Source organism: Acipenser ruthenus, unplaced genomic scaffold (assembly GCF_902713425.1).
Source record: "Acipenser ruthenus unplaced genomic scaffold, fAciRut3.2 maternal haplotype, whole genome shotgun sequence".
NCBI classification, from domain to species: Eukaryota; Metazoa; Chordata; class Actinopteri; order Acipenseriformes; family Acipenseridae; genus Acipenser; species Acipenser ruthenus.
Genome location: NW_026708524.1, coordinates 15747 through 34283, shown reverse-complemented (window position 1 = coordinate 34283; position 18537 = coordinate 15747). Strand labels below are relative to the sequence as shown.

General features: G+C 40.6%; 1 protein-coding gene across 1 annotated transcript; it reads left to right on the top strand.

The window, feature by feature from the left end:
• The first annotated feature begins 1332 nt into the window (after positions 1 to 1332).
• LOC131733947 (3-oxo-5-alpha-steroid 4-dehydrogenase 2-like) lies at positions 1333 to 15994 on the top strand. The gene is made up of 5 exons (XM_059021273.1): positions 1333 to 1709; positions 11651 to 11814; positions 11995 to 12096; positions 13441 to 13591; positions 14233 to 15994. Exons 1-5 carry the CDS (start codon positions 1348 to 1350, stop codon positions 14297 to 14299), a joined length of 846 nt encoding a protein of 281 aa, XP_058877256.1. The 5' UTR covers positions 1333 to 1347; the 3' UTR covers positions 14300 to 15994.
• The last annotated feature ends 2543 nt before the right edge of the window (positions 15995 to 18537 follow it).

The window sequence follows — 18537 nt, the reverse complement described above, 5'->3', positions numbered from 1 at the left end:
GGTAATCTTTTCTACACATGAACTAGTCATTCTTCATTCTATGAAAAACAAATCAAGATCCAAAGCACGTGGTGAAGTGTTGTTGCGTATTGTTGCTGCCTGCTACCAGATAGCCGATGCAACTTTCAATAAAGATGAGTGGAATGTGATCCTGTGTTCTGATGCTGTGCAGCAAAACAATTCAGATGACTGTGGGTTGTACACAATTTTAAATGCATTTACAATAATCACAGGTAAAACGTATGGATATATTCAGAGTACATCTGTACGTAAATGGGTTGCAGTGATTATTTCAGATCACAAACACTGCAAGTGCAGAAGGCAGGATAGGATAGCTCCACGTTCCTATTCAAAACTGCACAAAACCCTTGTAGCAAAAGATATGTGCATGCCTCTAACAGAAAAACCACTAATACACCACTTATCTACACTTACAAACCATGACAACAGCAGATTGTCTACCTGTGCAGAGAGCTCGTATTCTGGCAACTTTTCAACTGCCTTTCAACAAACACCAAAAAACTTCCAAAGTATTTCACTTGTGAGACCTGCTTGTAAATCAAAATATTTCTGTTTTGTGAAAATTGACACAAAGTTAGTAAAAGTGATTGAAGTGATGGAAAATTGAAATATCAGCATTCAACTCCGAATAGTTTCTGAGATATAACTGTTTACACCTAGGGGGTACCAGCCCTTTATTGTTCAGCTGATTAAGTGAAAAACACCCTCAGTGCTTTTTTTTGTGTATTACTTTATTTTGAAGAAACGGTATTCGGGATTTTAAGATTCCTGTTAGAGATTTCGAGATACAGACTGTCATTCCTATTTGTGCTATGTTTTTAGTGTGTTTTCGGTATTCCAGGCCTGTCATTCCATAGAAAGCAGCTGTCATTCCCTGTCATTCCACTTTTATTTTATGTACTAGTTCATTTTAAAGAAAGTGTATTCGGGATTTTAGGATTCCTGTCTGGGATTTGGAGATATTGACCGTCCTTCTGTTTTCGCCATTGTAGTCAATGGGCATTCCACTCCCCCATTGTAGTCAATGGGCATTCCGTTTTGTCATTCGTTTTAGTCTGTCCCGTATTTCAGCCATTCCTGAAAAAAGTTACAGGAATGTATGAAATATACACATGACAGATAGATTTTTACATACAAAATATATAATAGAATAGAAATATAAACAAATATAATAAAATAAGCAACATAAACAAATAGAAATACAATAAGCAATATAAATAAAAATAAAGATAAATACAGTAAGGCATTCTTTTAGCAGATTATTTGGGACTTTTATTTTGAAATACGCTTTCGACCCTCTCTGACTGACTTACTTGAAGTTGCATAATGTTGCCAGCAACTGTTGCTCACTTCACACAGATGGGGTTGGAAGTGGGTTGCGACGACTCTGCTACCACAGTCCACGCAATTGATATGGCATGCTGTGAGAACTTGTATTTTGTGTTTAACTGCTTTTTAACTTTAGGAGGCATCGGATATTTATACAAACAAAACCTGGACAAAACCCCTTACGGGAGATATGTAAAGTCTCTTGGAAAACAAGTGTCAGTACCTGCTAAACTTGCTTGGTTTTTACAAGAACTACCTTCTTTCCTCGTGCCTGTTTTACTATGGTACACCACAGATAGAAGGACAACCAAAAGCAGAATCCTGCTTCTTGTGATGTTCTGTGGACACTATTTTCAAAGGTATGGAAATTCAAATACAGTAAAACACTTGCTTTAAATGACTTTCTCTGATAGTAGTAACATTTGTGTTATTCAATCTGCAGTATTTTGCATTTAATCGTATCCTGATGTAACTTTATCTGCTCCGATATTGAATCGTATTTTGTCATAAACTTGTACTTACTAGAACTGAAGTCATTGTATTTTATCTTGCTCTTAATTGTATTAATACTTGTACTGTGTTTCTTGAAATGTATTTTTGTTTTTGTAAGTCGCCCTGGATAAGGGTGTCTGCTAATAAATAAATAATAATAAATATTATTATTATCATTATTTATTTCTTAGCAGACGCCCTTATCCAGGGCGACTTACAATTGTTACAAGATATCACATTATTTTTACATACAATTACCCTTTTATACAGTTGGGTTTTTACTGGATCAATCTAGGTAAAGTACCTTGCTCAAGGGTACAGCAGCAGTGTCCCCCAGCTGGGATTATTTAGTAGTCCAGGATTAGTGATAATCAGGGTCTGTGATCTACTTTTGTATACTTAATATTTTTATTTCGCTCTTTCAATGAAAGATATGTTTAGGCACAGTTCGTAAAAAGACACAACTTTGTCACAGAAAACCCAAAGATGAAATAGATTTTTACAAAAAATGTGGATGTTCGTTGATTTTTACTGTCTATACAAACTACACTTTTCAGCCTTGATAGAAACACCTGCAAAGAGCCACTGATTAGTACTTTAATACTGTACTGGATCAGAACACTACATTTACCTACAAATTCAGTGACGACAGAGAATATCATGTTATTGACCAGATATTGTTTTTATTGATTAAACACTAGAAGCAAATTTCAGCTATGTGTTATACTCTCAGGAAAACAAAATTTAGCAAAAACGGTTCTATGTCATGTGGAACCGTTTACCTGGTGCTGTTTGAAACCACGAGTAAGATTCTGTATTTGTACTTTATAATACTCAGTTTAATAGTCCATGCAGTATGATGAGAACTCTGTACTCATTTCTCCAAAATGTCATGACTTCTGTAAACTGCTGAATGTGTTTCGCATTGACAACCATTCCAGGTTGTGTTGGTAAGTTTGTGGTACACTGGATGTTGTTGTAGACTGAATGATGAGAATATAGGGGTTAGAGAACATCAGCTTGCTCCTGGGTTCCCATGCGCTTCTACTTGGTCCACGCATCACTAATAGAGAGAGAATTTGTCCATATTACTAGACGTACATATTTTAAGAATCATAATATAAGAAAAATGTGGTATCATGGCCAAAAAGTAGCGCTTACATTATTTTTTTCTTCTTTTTTATTTTCTTTTTTTAGTCGTTGCCTATTATTTTTAGGATTTTCTCTCAATTTAGAATGGCCAATTATTTTTTAAGCTCAGCTCACCGCTACCACCCCTGCGCTGACTCGGGAGGGCGAAGACGAACACACACTGTCCTCCGAAGTGTGTGCCGTCAACCGACCGCTTTTTTTCACACTGCGGACTCACCATGCAGCCTCCCAAGAGCTACAGCGTCGGAGGACAACGCAGCTCTTGGGCAGCTTACAGGCAGGCCCACAGACGCCCGGCCAGACTACAGGGGTTCCTGGTGTGCGGTGAGCCGAGGACACCCTGACCGACCTAACCCTCCCTACCCCCGGGCGACGCTCGGCCAATTGTGCACAGCCTCCTGGGAGCTCCCGTCCACTGTCGGCTGTGGAATAGCTTGGACTCGAACTCACGACCTCCATACTATAGAGCGCATCCTGCACTCCACGTGGAGCGCCTTTATTGGATGCGCCACTCTGGAACCCAGCACTTACATTTAAGACTTAAATATACAGTATATAGTTTTTTTATTTTTGGTCACGTGATGTGAAAGTTATATTGAGCTGCCGCCGTTTCTTAATTCAACTCTTGCAAAAGCGTTGATTGTGAATCAAGAGCACTTTTGTTTTTTTTTCTCCCTTAACTTCAATGAGCCTATGATTTTGTTTCATTAATAATGTAAACAAAAAAAAGGCAGCTCCTTATTTTTATTTCAAACCAAACACAAAAATCGAGTTTGGTTAAATTGCTTTTTCCTGGATTTAAAATCTTAAATGACTCATTGCAAAAATGTTATAACGTGTTTTACAAATAATAGTTTCCTCCTAATTACGATTTAATTAAATCAGTTTACCGTATTCCTTTGAATTTAAGACGCCCTGGAATTTAAGACGCAGCCCAAATGTACCACCCTCAATTTGAGGAAAAAATAAAACATCAAACAAATATGCATTTACAAAGATACAACCTCAATCACGCTGTTGTATCGTGTAAAACTGACATGAAACAGTGCTGTTGTAGATTAACCACGTTTCTCGTTTATTGTGCTGCATACTATAGTACTTAAGATGGCATCTCTGTAGTACATGCACTCACTTATGGTAACAACAAGCACGACATAACACTCCACAACATCAGGCAATATGTAACTCAGCAACCACAGCAGTATTGATCGCATTGCAAACACAACAGTCAGAATGTTATGCACAATACCAACTAACAGAACATAACATACGCATATGGAGATTACTCGCACCTGTTTTTCTCCCAATTTGTGAACTGTGGTATTGCTTGGCATGTTGTAAAATAGAGGGATCAGCATTTCCGATCTGTGGTACTGTTTGTCAGAAATGCTGAAATCTTTGAATTCCCCAAGAAGCTAATGATGGTTCTTTGAAAATGGTTGGGGAGTGGATATGTATGGCATGGTGAGACACAGCTGCATGACACTTCAAAAATGAAGATAAGATGTACAATGTGCAAGGAAAGACATATCTTTACTCACAAAGAACTATTGTGTTTTCTGTATATAACACTATGTAACACATTTTTTGTTCCTGGGTAGTAAGTTTTATTTCCTAATTGCTTATGCCTCAAAAGTATAGAAAATGGCTATTATTTCCCACAAACTTTGCTTTTGTGACCAGGACAGTGATATTTTGACATTAACCTATTTCCAATGAGAAAACGGGTGAATTTGTGTCTTTTCGTTCACATAAAGTCAGAAAAAAACAACATATGAATCCAAATTAACATGTATTTATAGTAAAGTAATACAAAAATGACTACAAAAGATTTAGAAGTGAGTAGTTTTTCGAGATTTACGATTATACTGTAAATCACTTTCATGAATCAGCCCCCAAATGTAGTCTCCCATCATGTTCTCGTTATACTGTCCTTGGTAGCAGCGTTCAAAGTCTAGTATATCCTGGTGGAAGCGCTCGCCTTTCTCCTCCGAGTACGCTCCCATGTTCTCCTTGAATTTATCAAGATGAGCATCAAGGATATGGAGTTTAAGGGACATCCAACAGCCCATTGTGCCGTAGTTCTTCACCAGAGTCTCAACCAGCTCCACATAGTTTTCGGCCTTGTGATTGCCCAGGAAGCCCCGAACCACTGCGACAAAGCTGTTCCAAGCTGCTTTCTCCTTACTAGTGAGCTTCTTGGGGAATTCATTGCACTCCAGGATCTTCTTTATCTGTGGTCCGACGAAGACACCGGCTTTGACCTTTGCCTCAGACAGCTTAGGGAAGAAGTCTTGAAGGTACTTGAAGGCTGCCGACTCCTTATCTAGAGCTCTGACAAATTGTTTCATAAGGCCCAATTTGATGTGCAGTGGTGGCATCAGCACCTTCCGGGGGTCCACCAGTGGCTCCCACTTGATGTTGTTCCTCCCCACAGAGAACTCGGTCCGCTGTGGCCAGTCCCACCTGTGGTAGTGCGCCTTGGTGTCCCTGCTGTCCCAAAGGCAAAGATAGCAGGGAAACTTGGTAAAACCGCCTTGGAGACTGTGGCAATGCGCCCGCCCCTGTGTGCATTTGTGTGTTGTGTGTTGTGTGTTGCGTGCGTGTGTTAAATGTTGGTGTATAGATTGGTACACGGGATATAAACGGGTCTGTGTTTCACGTGTATTTAAAAAGTGTAGATTTGTATTTAGGCACGAGGAGAGCACAAATCACTTCACGTGCTGGTTAAATGTAATATGTAAGCACGGGGTTGCACAGAATTAATTCACGTGCTGGGATTCAAGTGAATAATTAATTAGTAATTGAATCCCAGCACAACAGTATATATAGACACATTTTCATTCACTCGAGGTTAGGTGTTCGGTGAGTGGAGAACGGGATTGGAGACGGAGGTGAAGTAAAATAATAATAATAATAATAGTAAAAGCGAATAGTTAAAGTGTTTTCACTCACCGTGTTTGTTCGTCTGTCTGTTGTGCACTGTCTAGTCCGTTTTGTTTGTCTATTTATTTTGGCGCAAGTGCCGTGTCCAGTGTTTTTGTGTTTCAAACCTTTTATTTTCTGTTCTGTTATTAAATGCTGAGCGAAAACATTCACTCAGCTTTACCAAAACCCCAAGTCTCTGTCTGTTTACTTCCTGCTTCTGGTCTGACGCCACCCACTCCGGCCGTCTTTGTGACACGTGGTGTCATCGTGGGATAGCCGCGCCTCCAAGCGTCAGACCAGGAGAGGGGGTTTTGTGAAAAAAAAAAAAAAAAAAAAATAGTAAAGCGAGGATGGGAAGAAAGAGCTGCAGGAAGCAGCAGCAGAAGCAGCAGCAGCAACAACAACAGCTGCAGCCCTCATCCTGCATGCCGGGCTGGGAGGAGGACAGCCACAACGGGGCAGTAGCCACCCCTCTACCCGCACTGCCACCGGGTTCCCCACCGTCCCGGGAAATATGGGACTGGCTGGTGCACCCCGAGGGGAACTTCGCCAGTGACCTCCCCTGGGTTATTCACGCGCTGCAGATGCGAGATGGGAAACGATGGGAGGACTGGGAGCAACAACACAACCCGGCATCCGTTCGTGACCTCACCATGGTGGTGCTGGGGTACCTAGCTGCAGACATGGGAGGGATGCCTTCCAGTGAGCAAGAGGGAGAGGAGCAGTCGCTGCCCTCTCCAGTACCTGAGTGGGAGGAGCCTGAGCGTCCACAGCCCAAGCGGGAGGAGCCTGAGCGTCCACAGCCCAAGCGGGAGGAGCCTGAGCGTCCACAGCCCAAGCGGGAGGAGCCTGAGCGTCCACAGCCCAAGCGGGAGGAGCCTGAGCGTCCACAGCCCAAGCGGGAGGAGCCTGAGCGTCCACAGCCCAAGCGGGAGGAGCCTGAGCGTCCACAGCCCAAGCGGGAGGAGCCCGAGCGTCCACAGCCCAAAAGGGAGGAGTCGGTGCGTCCACAGCCCAAAAAGGAGGAGGTCGGGGATGATGGCTGGGAGGTTTTTTTAAAGAACCTCGCGGCAGAGTTATGCCCTGGCTGTGGGGCTTATGGGCACACGTTAGCCATATGCCCCACCCAGTATGAAGAGGAGGAACTAGCGCCCAGACGGGGGGACCGCGAGCGTCCAGCGCCCAGACGGGGGGACCGCGAGCGTCCAGCGCCCAGACGGGGGGACCGCGAGCGTCCAGCGCCCAGACGGGGGGACCGCGAGCGTCCAGCGCCCAGACGGGGGGACCGCGGGAATCCGAAGCCTGAGAGGCAGCTGTTCCCACCTTCACCAGCAGAGCAAGAATGCCTGCTGGTTTCCCCATCACAACCAGCAGAGGAAGAATGCCTGCTGGTTTCCCCAGCACAACCAGCAGAGGAAGAATGCCTGCTGGTTTCCCCAGCACAACCAGCAGAGGAAGAATGCCTGTTGGTTTCCCCAGCACAACCAGCAGAGGAAGAATGCCTGCTGGTTTCCCCAGCACAACCAGCAGAGGAAGAATGCCTGCTGGTTTCCCCTTCAGAGGCAGAGCCGCACCAGTCCCCTGCAAGAGATGCAGAGCCGCACCAGTCCGCTGCAAGAGAGGCAGAGCAGCACCAGTCCCCTGAAAAAGGGGGAGACTACACGCTGCCACCTTCACCGGCAGGAGCAGAGCAGCCGGAGCTGCCTCTGCCTTCGCCACCGCCAGGAGCAGAGGAGCAGGAGCTGCCTCTGCCACCTCCAGGAGCAGAGGAGCAGGAGCTGCCTCTGCCTCCACCACCGCCAGGAGCAGAGGAGCAGGAGCTGCCTCTGCCTCCACCACCGCCAGGAGCAGAGGAACAGGAGCTGCCTCTGCCTCCACCACCGCCAGGAGCAGAGGAGCAGGAGCTGCCTCTGCCTCCACCACCGCAAGGAGCAGAGGAGCAGGAGCTGCCTCTGCCTCCGCCACTGCCAGAAGCAGAACAGCAGGAGCTGTCTCTGCTTCCTGTACCTCCACCACAGAGAGTACGGTGGCCGGAGCCCCAGAAAGGGGAGCTGTCGGCCACGAAGAAGGGGGAGGAGGTCTGGAGACCACCAACCCCAGCAGCAGTTTCGCTGCCGGAGATCGTGGGGGAGGTCCGGAGACCTGCTTCCACTGCAGCAGTTTCGCTGCCGGAGATCGTGGGGGAGGTCAGGAGACCTGCTCCCACTGCAGCTTCTTTGCTGCTGGAAGTACTGTGGTCGGAGCCCCACCAAAGGGAGCTCCCGGCTACAAAGACAGGGGGAGAGGTCAGGAGACCACTTTCCCCAGCAGCAGTTTCGCTGCAGGAATGGACCAGCATGCTGTCAGCCGTGCCACTACCGGCAGGGGTGCTGACAGCATGGCCAGCCATGGGCCCACTGAAGCCTCCCTTCCCAGCCTGAGACTTTGGCCTGGACTGCTGGATTTTTAAGGGGGGAGGTGGCCGTTGAGGCCATGTGTGCTGCGCACAAGGGGGGGTATATGTGGCAATGCGCCCGCCCCTGTGTGCATTTGTGTGTTGTGTGTTGTGTGTTGCGTGCGTGTGTTAAATGTTGGTGTATAGATTGGTACACGGGATATAAACGGGTCTGTGTTTCACGTGTATTTAAAAAGTGTAGATTTGTATTTAGGCACGAGGAGAGCACAAATCACTTCACGTGCTGGTTAAATGTAATATGTAAGCACGGGGTTGCACAGAATTAATTCACGTGCTGGGATTCAAGTGAATAATTAATTAGTAATTGAATCCCAGCACAACAGTATATATAGACACATTTTCATTCACTCGAGGTTAGGTGTTCGGTGAGTGGAGAACGGGATTGGAGACGGAGGTGAAGTAAAATAATAATAATAATAATAGTAAAAGCGAATAGTTAAAGTGTTTTCACTCACCGTGTTTGTTCGTCTGTCTGTTGTGCACTGTCTAGTCCGTTTTGTTTGTCTATTTATTTTGGCGCAAGTGCCGTGTCCAGTGTTTTTGTGTTTCAAACCTTTTATTTTCTGTTCTGTTATTAAATGCTGAGCGAAAACATTCGCTCAGCTTTACCAAAACCCCAAGTCTCTGTCTGTTTACTTCCTGCTTCTGGTCTGACGCCACCCACTCCGGCCGTCTTTGTGACAGAGACCCATCAGGAATGCCACCATTTTGAAGTCTCCTATGACCTCCCAGCCGTACTCATCATACTTTAAGGCGTCCAGCAAGGTCTTGATGCTGTTGTAATCCTCTTTGAGGTGCACCTAGTGAGCCAGGGGAAGAGACGGGTACTTGTTACCATTATGGAGCAGCATGGCTTTGAGGCTCCTGGATGAGCTGTCAATGAAGAGGCACCACTCATTCTGGTTACAGGCGATTCCGATTGCCTCGACAGACTGGTCACATTGTGGCAGAAGCAGAGCCCATCTTGACGGGTGAAGAAGCTGGAAAAAGGTTGGTGACGCTTCCTCTGATCTGCGACTTGCACACTTTCATCCAACAAGTTCCACTGCTTGAGCCTAGACGTCAAAAGCTCGGCATTGGACTTGGTGAGACCAAGATCTCTAATCAAGTTGTTGAGGTCTTTTTGGTTGGGGTAGTATGGGTTTCTCTCCTCAGCTCCACCTCTGAAATTGTCATCTGGATCTACAACGTCTTCCTCGCTCTCTGACTTGCTGCTCTCTTCTAAAGACGGCTGCTCTCTCTCCGGAGGAGTGGGTACGGGGAGCTCATGGCAGTGTGGCACCGGGGCGATGGATGAAGGAAGGTCCGGATACGTGATAGCAGGTGCATTCTTGCCAGTCCGACGTTTGGAAGGGTCCACCATGCAGAAGTAGCAGTTGCTTGAGTGGTCAGTGGGTTCCCGCCAAATTCTTGGGATAGCGAACTTCATGGCTCTCTTTTCCCCTCTGTACCATCCTACAAAAATACATTTATTTCACCCATGACTAATGTGTAAGAGATTCTCGCAACATTTTTCATATATGATATATTTTTTCAATAACATTGAAAATTGTAAAACATTTTAAAATTAAAAACTTTTACAATTTAAAAAATTTTAACAAATTTTATAACATAAAATTCCGAGCAACAATTGTCCATCTTACCTTCCAGAGTTTTTTTGCAGTGCTCGCAGGTGAAATGAGGTGCCCAGGGTTTGTCTTGATCCCCGACAGGCATGCCGAAATATGCCTTGTAGGCCTCACACATCTTAGCAGATGCTTCCACAGAGTACTTTTTCGCTCTTGTCTTGATAAATTGGCCGCAGACATAGCAAAATGAGTCTGCCGGATGCTTGCAGCCTCTTGATGCCATCTCAGAAAAATGCAGATATGTATCCACTTAGGCAGCTGGAACTAAACTGAACTGGTGGGCTTAAGGCCCCTGTATTTATACTACTATTTATATTACTGGAAAGTTCTAGAAGTTACTCCAAGTTTACTCAGCACTGAATCTATCTGGAATGTTCTGGAAAATAAGTACATTTCAAAATATCACTGTCCTGGTCACAAAAGCAAAGTTTGTGGGGAATAATAGCCATTTTCTATACTTTTGAGGCATAAGCAATTAGGAAATAACTTACTACCCAGGAACAACAACAAAAAAAATTGTTACACGGTGTAATTAACTATTTAATTACTAATGAACTAGATTTAATTAAGTACTTTATTTGTGTTGTTTGTTTTATGGAATAAACATTGCCGTTGCTGTGGGAGGCATGGTGAAGCTGTTATTGTGACATTACTGTTACAAGCTGGCCATTGACATGAAAAATAAATATTCTTTTGGACATCCTCATGCATTGTATAAACATTATTCACTTGTCCGCTAACAGCGGTCGAGTGTACAGGATGAGTACAGGATGTGAAGATACTGCTGCTCTAGAAAGACTGCAAAGAAGAGCAACAAGAATTATCCCGGGTTTAAAAGGAATGTCGTATGCAGACAGGCTAAAAGAATTGAATCTATTCAGTCTTGAACAAAGAAGACCACGTGGCGATCTGATTCAAACATTCAAAATCCTAAAAGGTATAGACAATGTCGAGCCAGGGGACTTCTTTGACCTGAAAAAAGAAACAAGGACCAGGGGTCACAAATGGAGATTAGATAAAGGGGCATTCAGAACAGAAAATAGGAGGCACTTTTTTACACAGAGAATTGTGAGGGTTTGGAACCAACTCCCCAGTAATGTTGTTGAAGCTGACACCCTGGGATCCTTCAAGAAGCTGCTTGATGAGATTCTGGGATCAATAAGCTACTAACAACCAAACGAGCAAGATGGGCTGAATGGCCTCCTCTCGTTTGTAAACTTTCTTATGTTCTTATGTTCTTATGATTGTTCACATTGCTTCGATAGGCACTAGTGGCAATCCTGCATATTTGTTCTTGTTTATTTCTCACTGCATGTATTCAGTGTCATTGTGCAAAGAGTTTGTTAATTTCCTGACTTCAGTTGCAATTTATGATACAGATGCTCCCAGGCATATATATATATAATCCAGTCCATCAAGTGACATTTTGAGATGTTTTTAAATATCTTAACAGTGGCAGATCCAAATAGCCCTTTATAATTAATACATAATAATACAACAAAGAATTTTAAAAAATGTGGTTGAACTAGGTTACTGACTGGAATCTTGTGTTGTATCAGTTTTATGCCACTCGTGACGTTGTATAACTTTTCCACAAGGATTCTTTATAAAAATGTGTTGTAATTGCTCTTATTATTCCATTTAGGACTTTCATCTATGCTCTGTTGACCAGAGGCCGGCCCTCTCCCCTTCAAATCGTGATATTTGCAATGATCTTTTGCACGATCAATGGCTTCTTTCAGGGATACTACATGGTCTACTGTGCCGAGTATGATGACGCCTGGCTCACTGACATCAGGTTAATCCTAGGTAAGGTGGAGGGGGTGGCCTTGGGTTTTAATAATATTACATCCATAAACCTTAAATATGAACATTCAAAATACATTTAACTAATTGTATGGTATCAAAATTCAATACATTTCTTCTTTTTCAGTCTGAGGCTCAAGATATTTCAAAGAAACTCTCAATACCCTCTTTTTCTTTTTTTAGGTGGGATTATGTTTTTGCTTGGAATGGCTATCAATATCCATAGCGACGATATACTACGGAACTTGAGAAAACCAGGCGAGATAAATTACAAAATACCCAGAGGTACTCTTTTGCCATAACTTGTACCAGCATTTCAGAATCCAGACTTGACAGATTCTGACTCTCAGAAAATGATCAGGCAGTGTATAATATTTTTTTACAGTGATTTTAACCATTTTGAGGACCTAATGTGTGAACCAAAATGAGTGAGTAATAAGCTTTGTACACATGTAGTATTACTTCAAATGCTTTGTTGCAGATACTCTTTTATACTTGTTTTATACTTTATAATCTGCACACCCCTACAGCAGCTACCATGAGAGCTTCATGTCATGGATTTTATTTTTCCTAACTGATTCAACATTATTTTTATTGAATATTCACCAAAATGATGTTTTCTTATTTATTAGTTCTGTATGGTTTGGGCACAGCCCAATAATGCAGCAGAAAGTATCTGAAAATAATAGTAATAAGGGGAAAAACAGTAAAAACAGTTTTTTGCATGAAAACATGTCTGGCATATGCTTCTGAGACTTCAGCAGTGAAAATCCTGTTTGTGATGTAACCTCGCGCAACTTTCTACTATGTAAGTATACTGTAACAGGGGTTTAGAGACACCATTTATTCAACTTTTCAAATGATTGCCATTTGACTCATAAAATTATAATATGTTATAAGCAAGGTTATAAAAAAAAATCCTTAAGCCACTACACATAGAAAATGCAGCCCTTTGCAATACATAAATAAATAAATAAATAAATAACAAAGCCTTTTGCAAAGCATGCAATTAGCATAGCTGTATTATTGCTGCAGGATACCGACAACACTAGGCTTGATCTAGATTTTTTTTTTAAATACGAAAACATGAGAAAAAAAAATGTTGGTTCCACGAATTTGTTCAAAAAGACAAATACGGGGCTAACATCCCAGTGTTGAGGGTCAATCAGGAGATGGCTGGTTTAATCTACTGCCCATAAAGACGTTCAAATGTGAAAGCAAACCAACTCAATAAAGAACCTAAAAGTAGAAAGCAAGGGTCTCTCTCCAATAACTAATAATGTGCCTGTGTGTTTCCTGCTGACCTGGTGTTTCCCTACTCCAGTATGAATAACTACAACCAAACTTTGAACGTGTCACTTCAAATAGAGGTCGATATTTATTTTATATATAAATTAGACAAGCAATATTTTAATGTAAAAAACAAACAAACAAAAAAAAACCAATAACAATGGTTTAATATTGAAAACACCAATAATTCAAATTGAGATAGTTAAGGTATTTCAGAAAACATAACTAATACACATGGGTGTTTTTTTTTCACAAATTAAGGGAGTGAAATTCTAAACATTTTAAGAAGGACAATGGGTCAGCAGTACTGCATTAACTAAAATCCCTTTGGTTTTATAGGAGGAATGTTTGAGTATGTCTCTGGTGCCAATTTCCTTGGGGAGATCATAGAGTGGTTTGGCTATGCACTGGCCACTTGGTCTTTGCCGGCACTTTCTTTTGCCTTCTTCACCCTGTGCTCAATTGGACCACGAGCCTACCACCATCACAGGTAACTGCCTTTACAAAGGATCTTCAAGGGAAATGTACTTGTAACAGTTTAGCATTTTAAATCACAATTGTAGAAGGTAATCCACAGCTGTGCCCATTGTGCAATAATTGTTACAAATCCAATGTTTCCATTTCTGGTAATGCTGTGACCTGCAAATGGTTTTACATGAGTTTATTCATAATACTGATTTATTATATTATTATGGTATCCTAACTAACTTAAAAAAACAGATGAGATAATGGCAATCAATTAGCTGAACAAACACTTAAAAAAATGGAGGGAGACTCACCATCACTGTTTAAAATAATATTAGCCACAGTTTACAGTTCTGATTCATAACTTTACTGCTGTGTAATTATTGGCCCTTAAAGTAAATTGTTACATTGGTCTTTCTTTGTAAATGTTTATTACAAATTAATATGGCCTTGTTCTCATTCTATGAAAACATTATGATGTTGCTGAGACATGTTAGCAACACTTTAGTCCTAAAACCAGTGGAAACATGCAATGGAATGTTTGCACAAATAAACTTGTTACTCACATTTTTCTTTGTATTGTTTTGAGAAACATATGCAGTAGGAATCAACAAAGTTTTCTGCTGGGTCTGGCAATAACAGCGTCTCTCGGTTTTTCTTTTGCAGGTACTATCTGGAGAAATTTGAAGATTATCCAAAATCAAGAAAAGCTCTGATACCGTTTGTGTTTTAAAAAAGGAAAAAGAAAATGTACTTCCTTACACTTACTGCCTTGAAGGGCACTGCAAAGAAACGACCTAGCTCAGTGTAAAGTAAGGAAGAGGATGACTTGACCAAGGAAGTAAAACACTAACTGAAAGCATGGCTCACAAGCAAAGATTTCTTTAAGTGTAGTATCATAAATAATGTTTTAAAATCAACATATGTTTACTATAATGTGTATCTATCAAAACTGCATATTTGAGATGTATATGACGAATAGAAATAAAGTATGACAACTTTCATTTTGTCAGTGATGTTGTGGAAAACTTGGCTGTGTCAGTAATCGCTGTCAATACTGGTATGCTCTCTTTTGACCCTAAAGTACATAGAGCTAACAACAATTCCTGTAACACTTATCTAATATGTCTTACCATCATTTCATAGATCTCACATGATGGGGTGCAGTCAATATTGAAAATATGTTAGTACAGCTATGACCAGAACTTTAACATCACCCTATATTATTATTATTATTATTATTATTATTATTATTATTATTATTATTATTATTATTATTATTATTATTATTTTTCTGAGCAGACACCCTTATCCAGGGCGACTTACAATTCTTTCAAGATATCACATTATTTTTACATACAATTACCCATTTATACAGTTGGGTTTTTACTGTAGCAATCTAGGTAAAGTACCTTGCTCAAGGGTACAGCAGCAGTGCCCCCCACCTGGGATTGAACCCATGACCACACTGCTGCCCTAATATAATTAACCAGCTTTGCTTCATAAAGTCAATGGAACCTGCTGAATAATGTTACGTTAACATATTTTATTACAACCACTTTGTAGTTTTCCATATAGTTAACAAAAAACTGACAACAATTGAAATAATGTGACATTTTGAATTCAAAATCTAACATGAGATACTCTACTACTATTGTGGGATCTGGTAGACTTTTGCAATATCATTTTGTAGTTTCTGTGATTACATGATGTTAAATAAAAGATCTAAATTATGTTTATATAGTTTTGTCTCAATCCTAAGGTAATGCTAAACTTGTATCCATAGCTGTACTGAAAAGCAGGAGCACCAGCATTCTATTTGCATGGCATTTACAAGGTCAAGGTGTAATAACAAATATTTTTTAGTTGATTGTGATTCTCTGGTATTTGTCCAATAGGGTTTGGTGCCTTCATTCTACTGTGATTGTTTCTACTTCACCCAAGCAACTTCACACAAGAAGCAATGTGTAAATGACCAATTGAACAACTGCAAAGTCATTAATAACACTTTAAAGTGGAGTAGAAAATCAGAATGTCGGTTAAAATGCTGCAATCCAGCATACTGCATGCTTAGAAATACAGATCACTAAAACATTTCCATTAAGATAGTCCTTATCCATAGCCATGCAATACTGACAAGGATTATTCTGCAAAGTACAGCTTGATACACTGAACTTCAGTAAGACTTCAAGAAGGACGTACCTACAAAGTGTGTCTATTCCTTTAGTGGCTGTTTCTCACTGTCTAAATAGGAAAATGGAAATAGTCTTTGAAAACTTTCCTTTTAGTGAAGGCATTGCTCAGCCTGACACTTTATCTTTGATTTGTATTTTTGGATAAACCTTTTGTTTGGCCCTGTGCCTATTTGTTTTGTGTTTCTGTTTTCTTTTTGTTTAATAAACATGCGCCCCAGCGCTTAAAACCTGCAGTTACTGGCTCTATCCACCCAGCCATCCTGCCACAGCATGGTATTTGGTATAACTTCAGTAAAGAAAGTCCTCTGTTTTTATGCCTTATTTGGGGATTTAGGACCAAAATATGGGGGAGGTGTGTGGCAAACAAACAAAGTTAGGCTTCCTTCTAGTCTTGCATGTTTTTTTTGTTTGTTTTCAGTTTGTTTTGTAACTGTTAAATAATCATTAATTACTTTGTAAAATAGAAAACAAAATGTTTTTTGTACATAGTAAACAGACACAACAATATAACTGAAAAACTTTTCAAAGGCTGCACAGGTAATAAATTGTTCTTTTACGCAATGTGATGATAGATTAATATAACTACTGATAGGAATAATATAATTAACTTCATATTTTCTGCCATTTTGTATGGAAATATTTGTCACACTTATAGAGTTTTTGTATATGTTTAGGAAAACACTTTTCCTATTGTGATGAAACCTGCTAAGGACATTCTTTAGCACAGGGTATATATATATTGCCAGAAAATTGGGGTAAAAACACACTTTTGGTCTCTTGATACCTGTCTGTCTCACTTACATTTATACTAATATCTGCTTCAGTTGTGATGAAAGTTGGCCTGGTCAAGCTACCAGAACACAGGTATATATGAAGGTGTCTGTCTGTTTGTATGAAAAACTTTTAAATGTGCACATGATGGATATAAGTCATGGTTCTCTCCTTTATTCGTGTTGCTGATAGTTCTAATTATATATTAGTTATAACTTTCCAAAGGCATTTTCTGTAATTATGATTCTTATGTGTTTATTACATGAATTTGCGCTTGATTTTTTTTTAAATATACTTTTTCAGATTACTTGTAGTTAAACATGTTTTAAACATAATTTGCAGACGACACAAAAATAGGAGGAGTGGCAAACACTGTTGCAGCAGCAAAGGTCATTCAAAATGATCTAGACAGCATTCAGAACTGGGCAGACACATGGCAAATGACATTTAATAGAGAAAAGTGTAAAGTACTGCATGCAGGCAATAAAAATGTGCATTATAAATATCATATGGGAGATACTGAAATTGAAGAAGGAATCTATGAAAAAGACCTAGGAGTTTATGTTGACTCAGAAATGTCTTCATCTAGACAATGTGGGGAAGCTATAAAAAAGCCAACAAGATGCTCGGATATATTGTGAGAAGTGTTGAATTTAAATCAAGGGAAGTGTAGTGATGGCTTTCTGCATGAGGTATTAATTATGTTATTAATTATAAGTTTTACATTAGGTGTGTGTTTTTCTTTTATAGTTGAGTTGTTTTTAATCATTATGTTTAAATTGAGTGTGTATGTGTTTTGTTTCTTGTTTTAATATGCAGTATTGTGTAAGTTTCGAGTTCTTTCATTTCCAGTCGGCGAAACCAGCTACGTGCAGTTTGGCACAGCCTAACATGACTGGAAGTCACAGATAAGTGTTGGAGCTAAATGCCAAAGGCAGGATATTAACAGAGATAGTGTGAGATGGGGGAAGGGAACTGAAAGACAAGATGGATACGCCATGCTAGGTACAATGTGGTATTCAACCCCCCCTTTTCCCCCGCAGCAGGAATGTGCAATGATAGAGTGGTAACCCCTATCATTGGACAGAAGTAAAACAAATGGGAGTGGAGTCAACAAGTGTTTACAAAGGTATAAATGCCTAACATTGTAAAGTTTCATCAGTCTTTTCATCTCTTTCGAATTGACTCCATGGATATCCGTGCTTTCTAATACAAACATATGCACTGAGCTGTACCGAGGCCTTGTCCAAAGTCAGTTTAAATCTTGTGCTTATATGATTGTATTGGAGGTATACTTTTCTTGTACATAAAAGTGTTTTTGAATCAAAAAACATTTGTCAGCTTAATTTCTTCACTACAGTTGTAATGTTAAAACTTTACAATGCATTAGTAAGACCTCACCTAGAATATTGTGTTCAGTTCTGGTCACCTCATTACAAAAAGGATATTGCTGCTCTAGAAAGAGTGCAAAGAAGAGCAACCAGAATTATCCCGGGTTTAAAAGGCATGTTGTATGCAGACAGGCTAAAAGAATTGAATCTATTCAGTCTTGAACAAAGAAGATTAAGCGGTGATCTGATTCACGCATTCAAAATCCTAAAAGGTATTGACAATGTCGACCCAGGGGACTTTTTTTACCTGAAAAGAAACAAGGACCAGGGATCACAAATGGAGATTAGATAAAGGGGCATTCAGAACAGAAAATAGGAGGCAGTTTTTTACACAGAGAATTGCGAGGGTCTGGAACCAACTCCCCAGTAATGTTGTTGAAGCCGACACCCTGGGATCCTTCAGAAAGCTGCTTGATGAGATTCTGGGATCAATAAGCTACTAACAACCAAACGAGCAAGATGGGCTGAATGGCCTCCTCTCGTTTGTAAACTTTCTTATGTTCTTATATATAATATGTATATTTTGTCTACTGACTTTTTTCTCCGGTCTTCATTAAATTACTAATAGAGTTTAATATCTAGTTTAGTAACACCTTACCTGAAGTTAGGGCAAG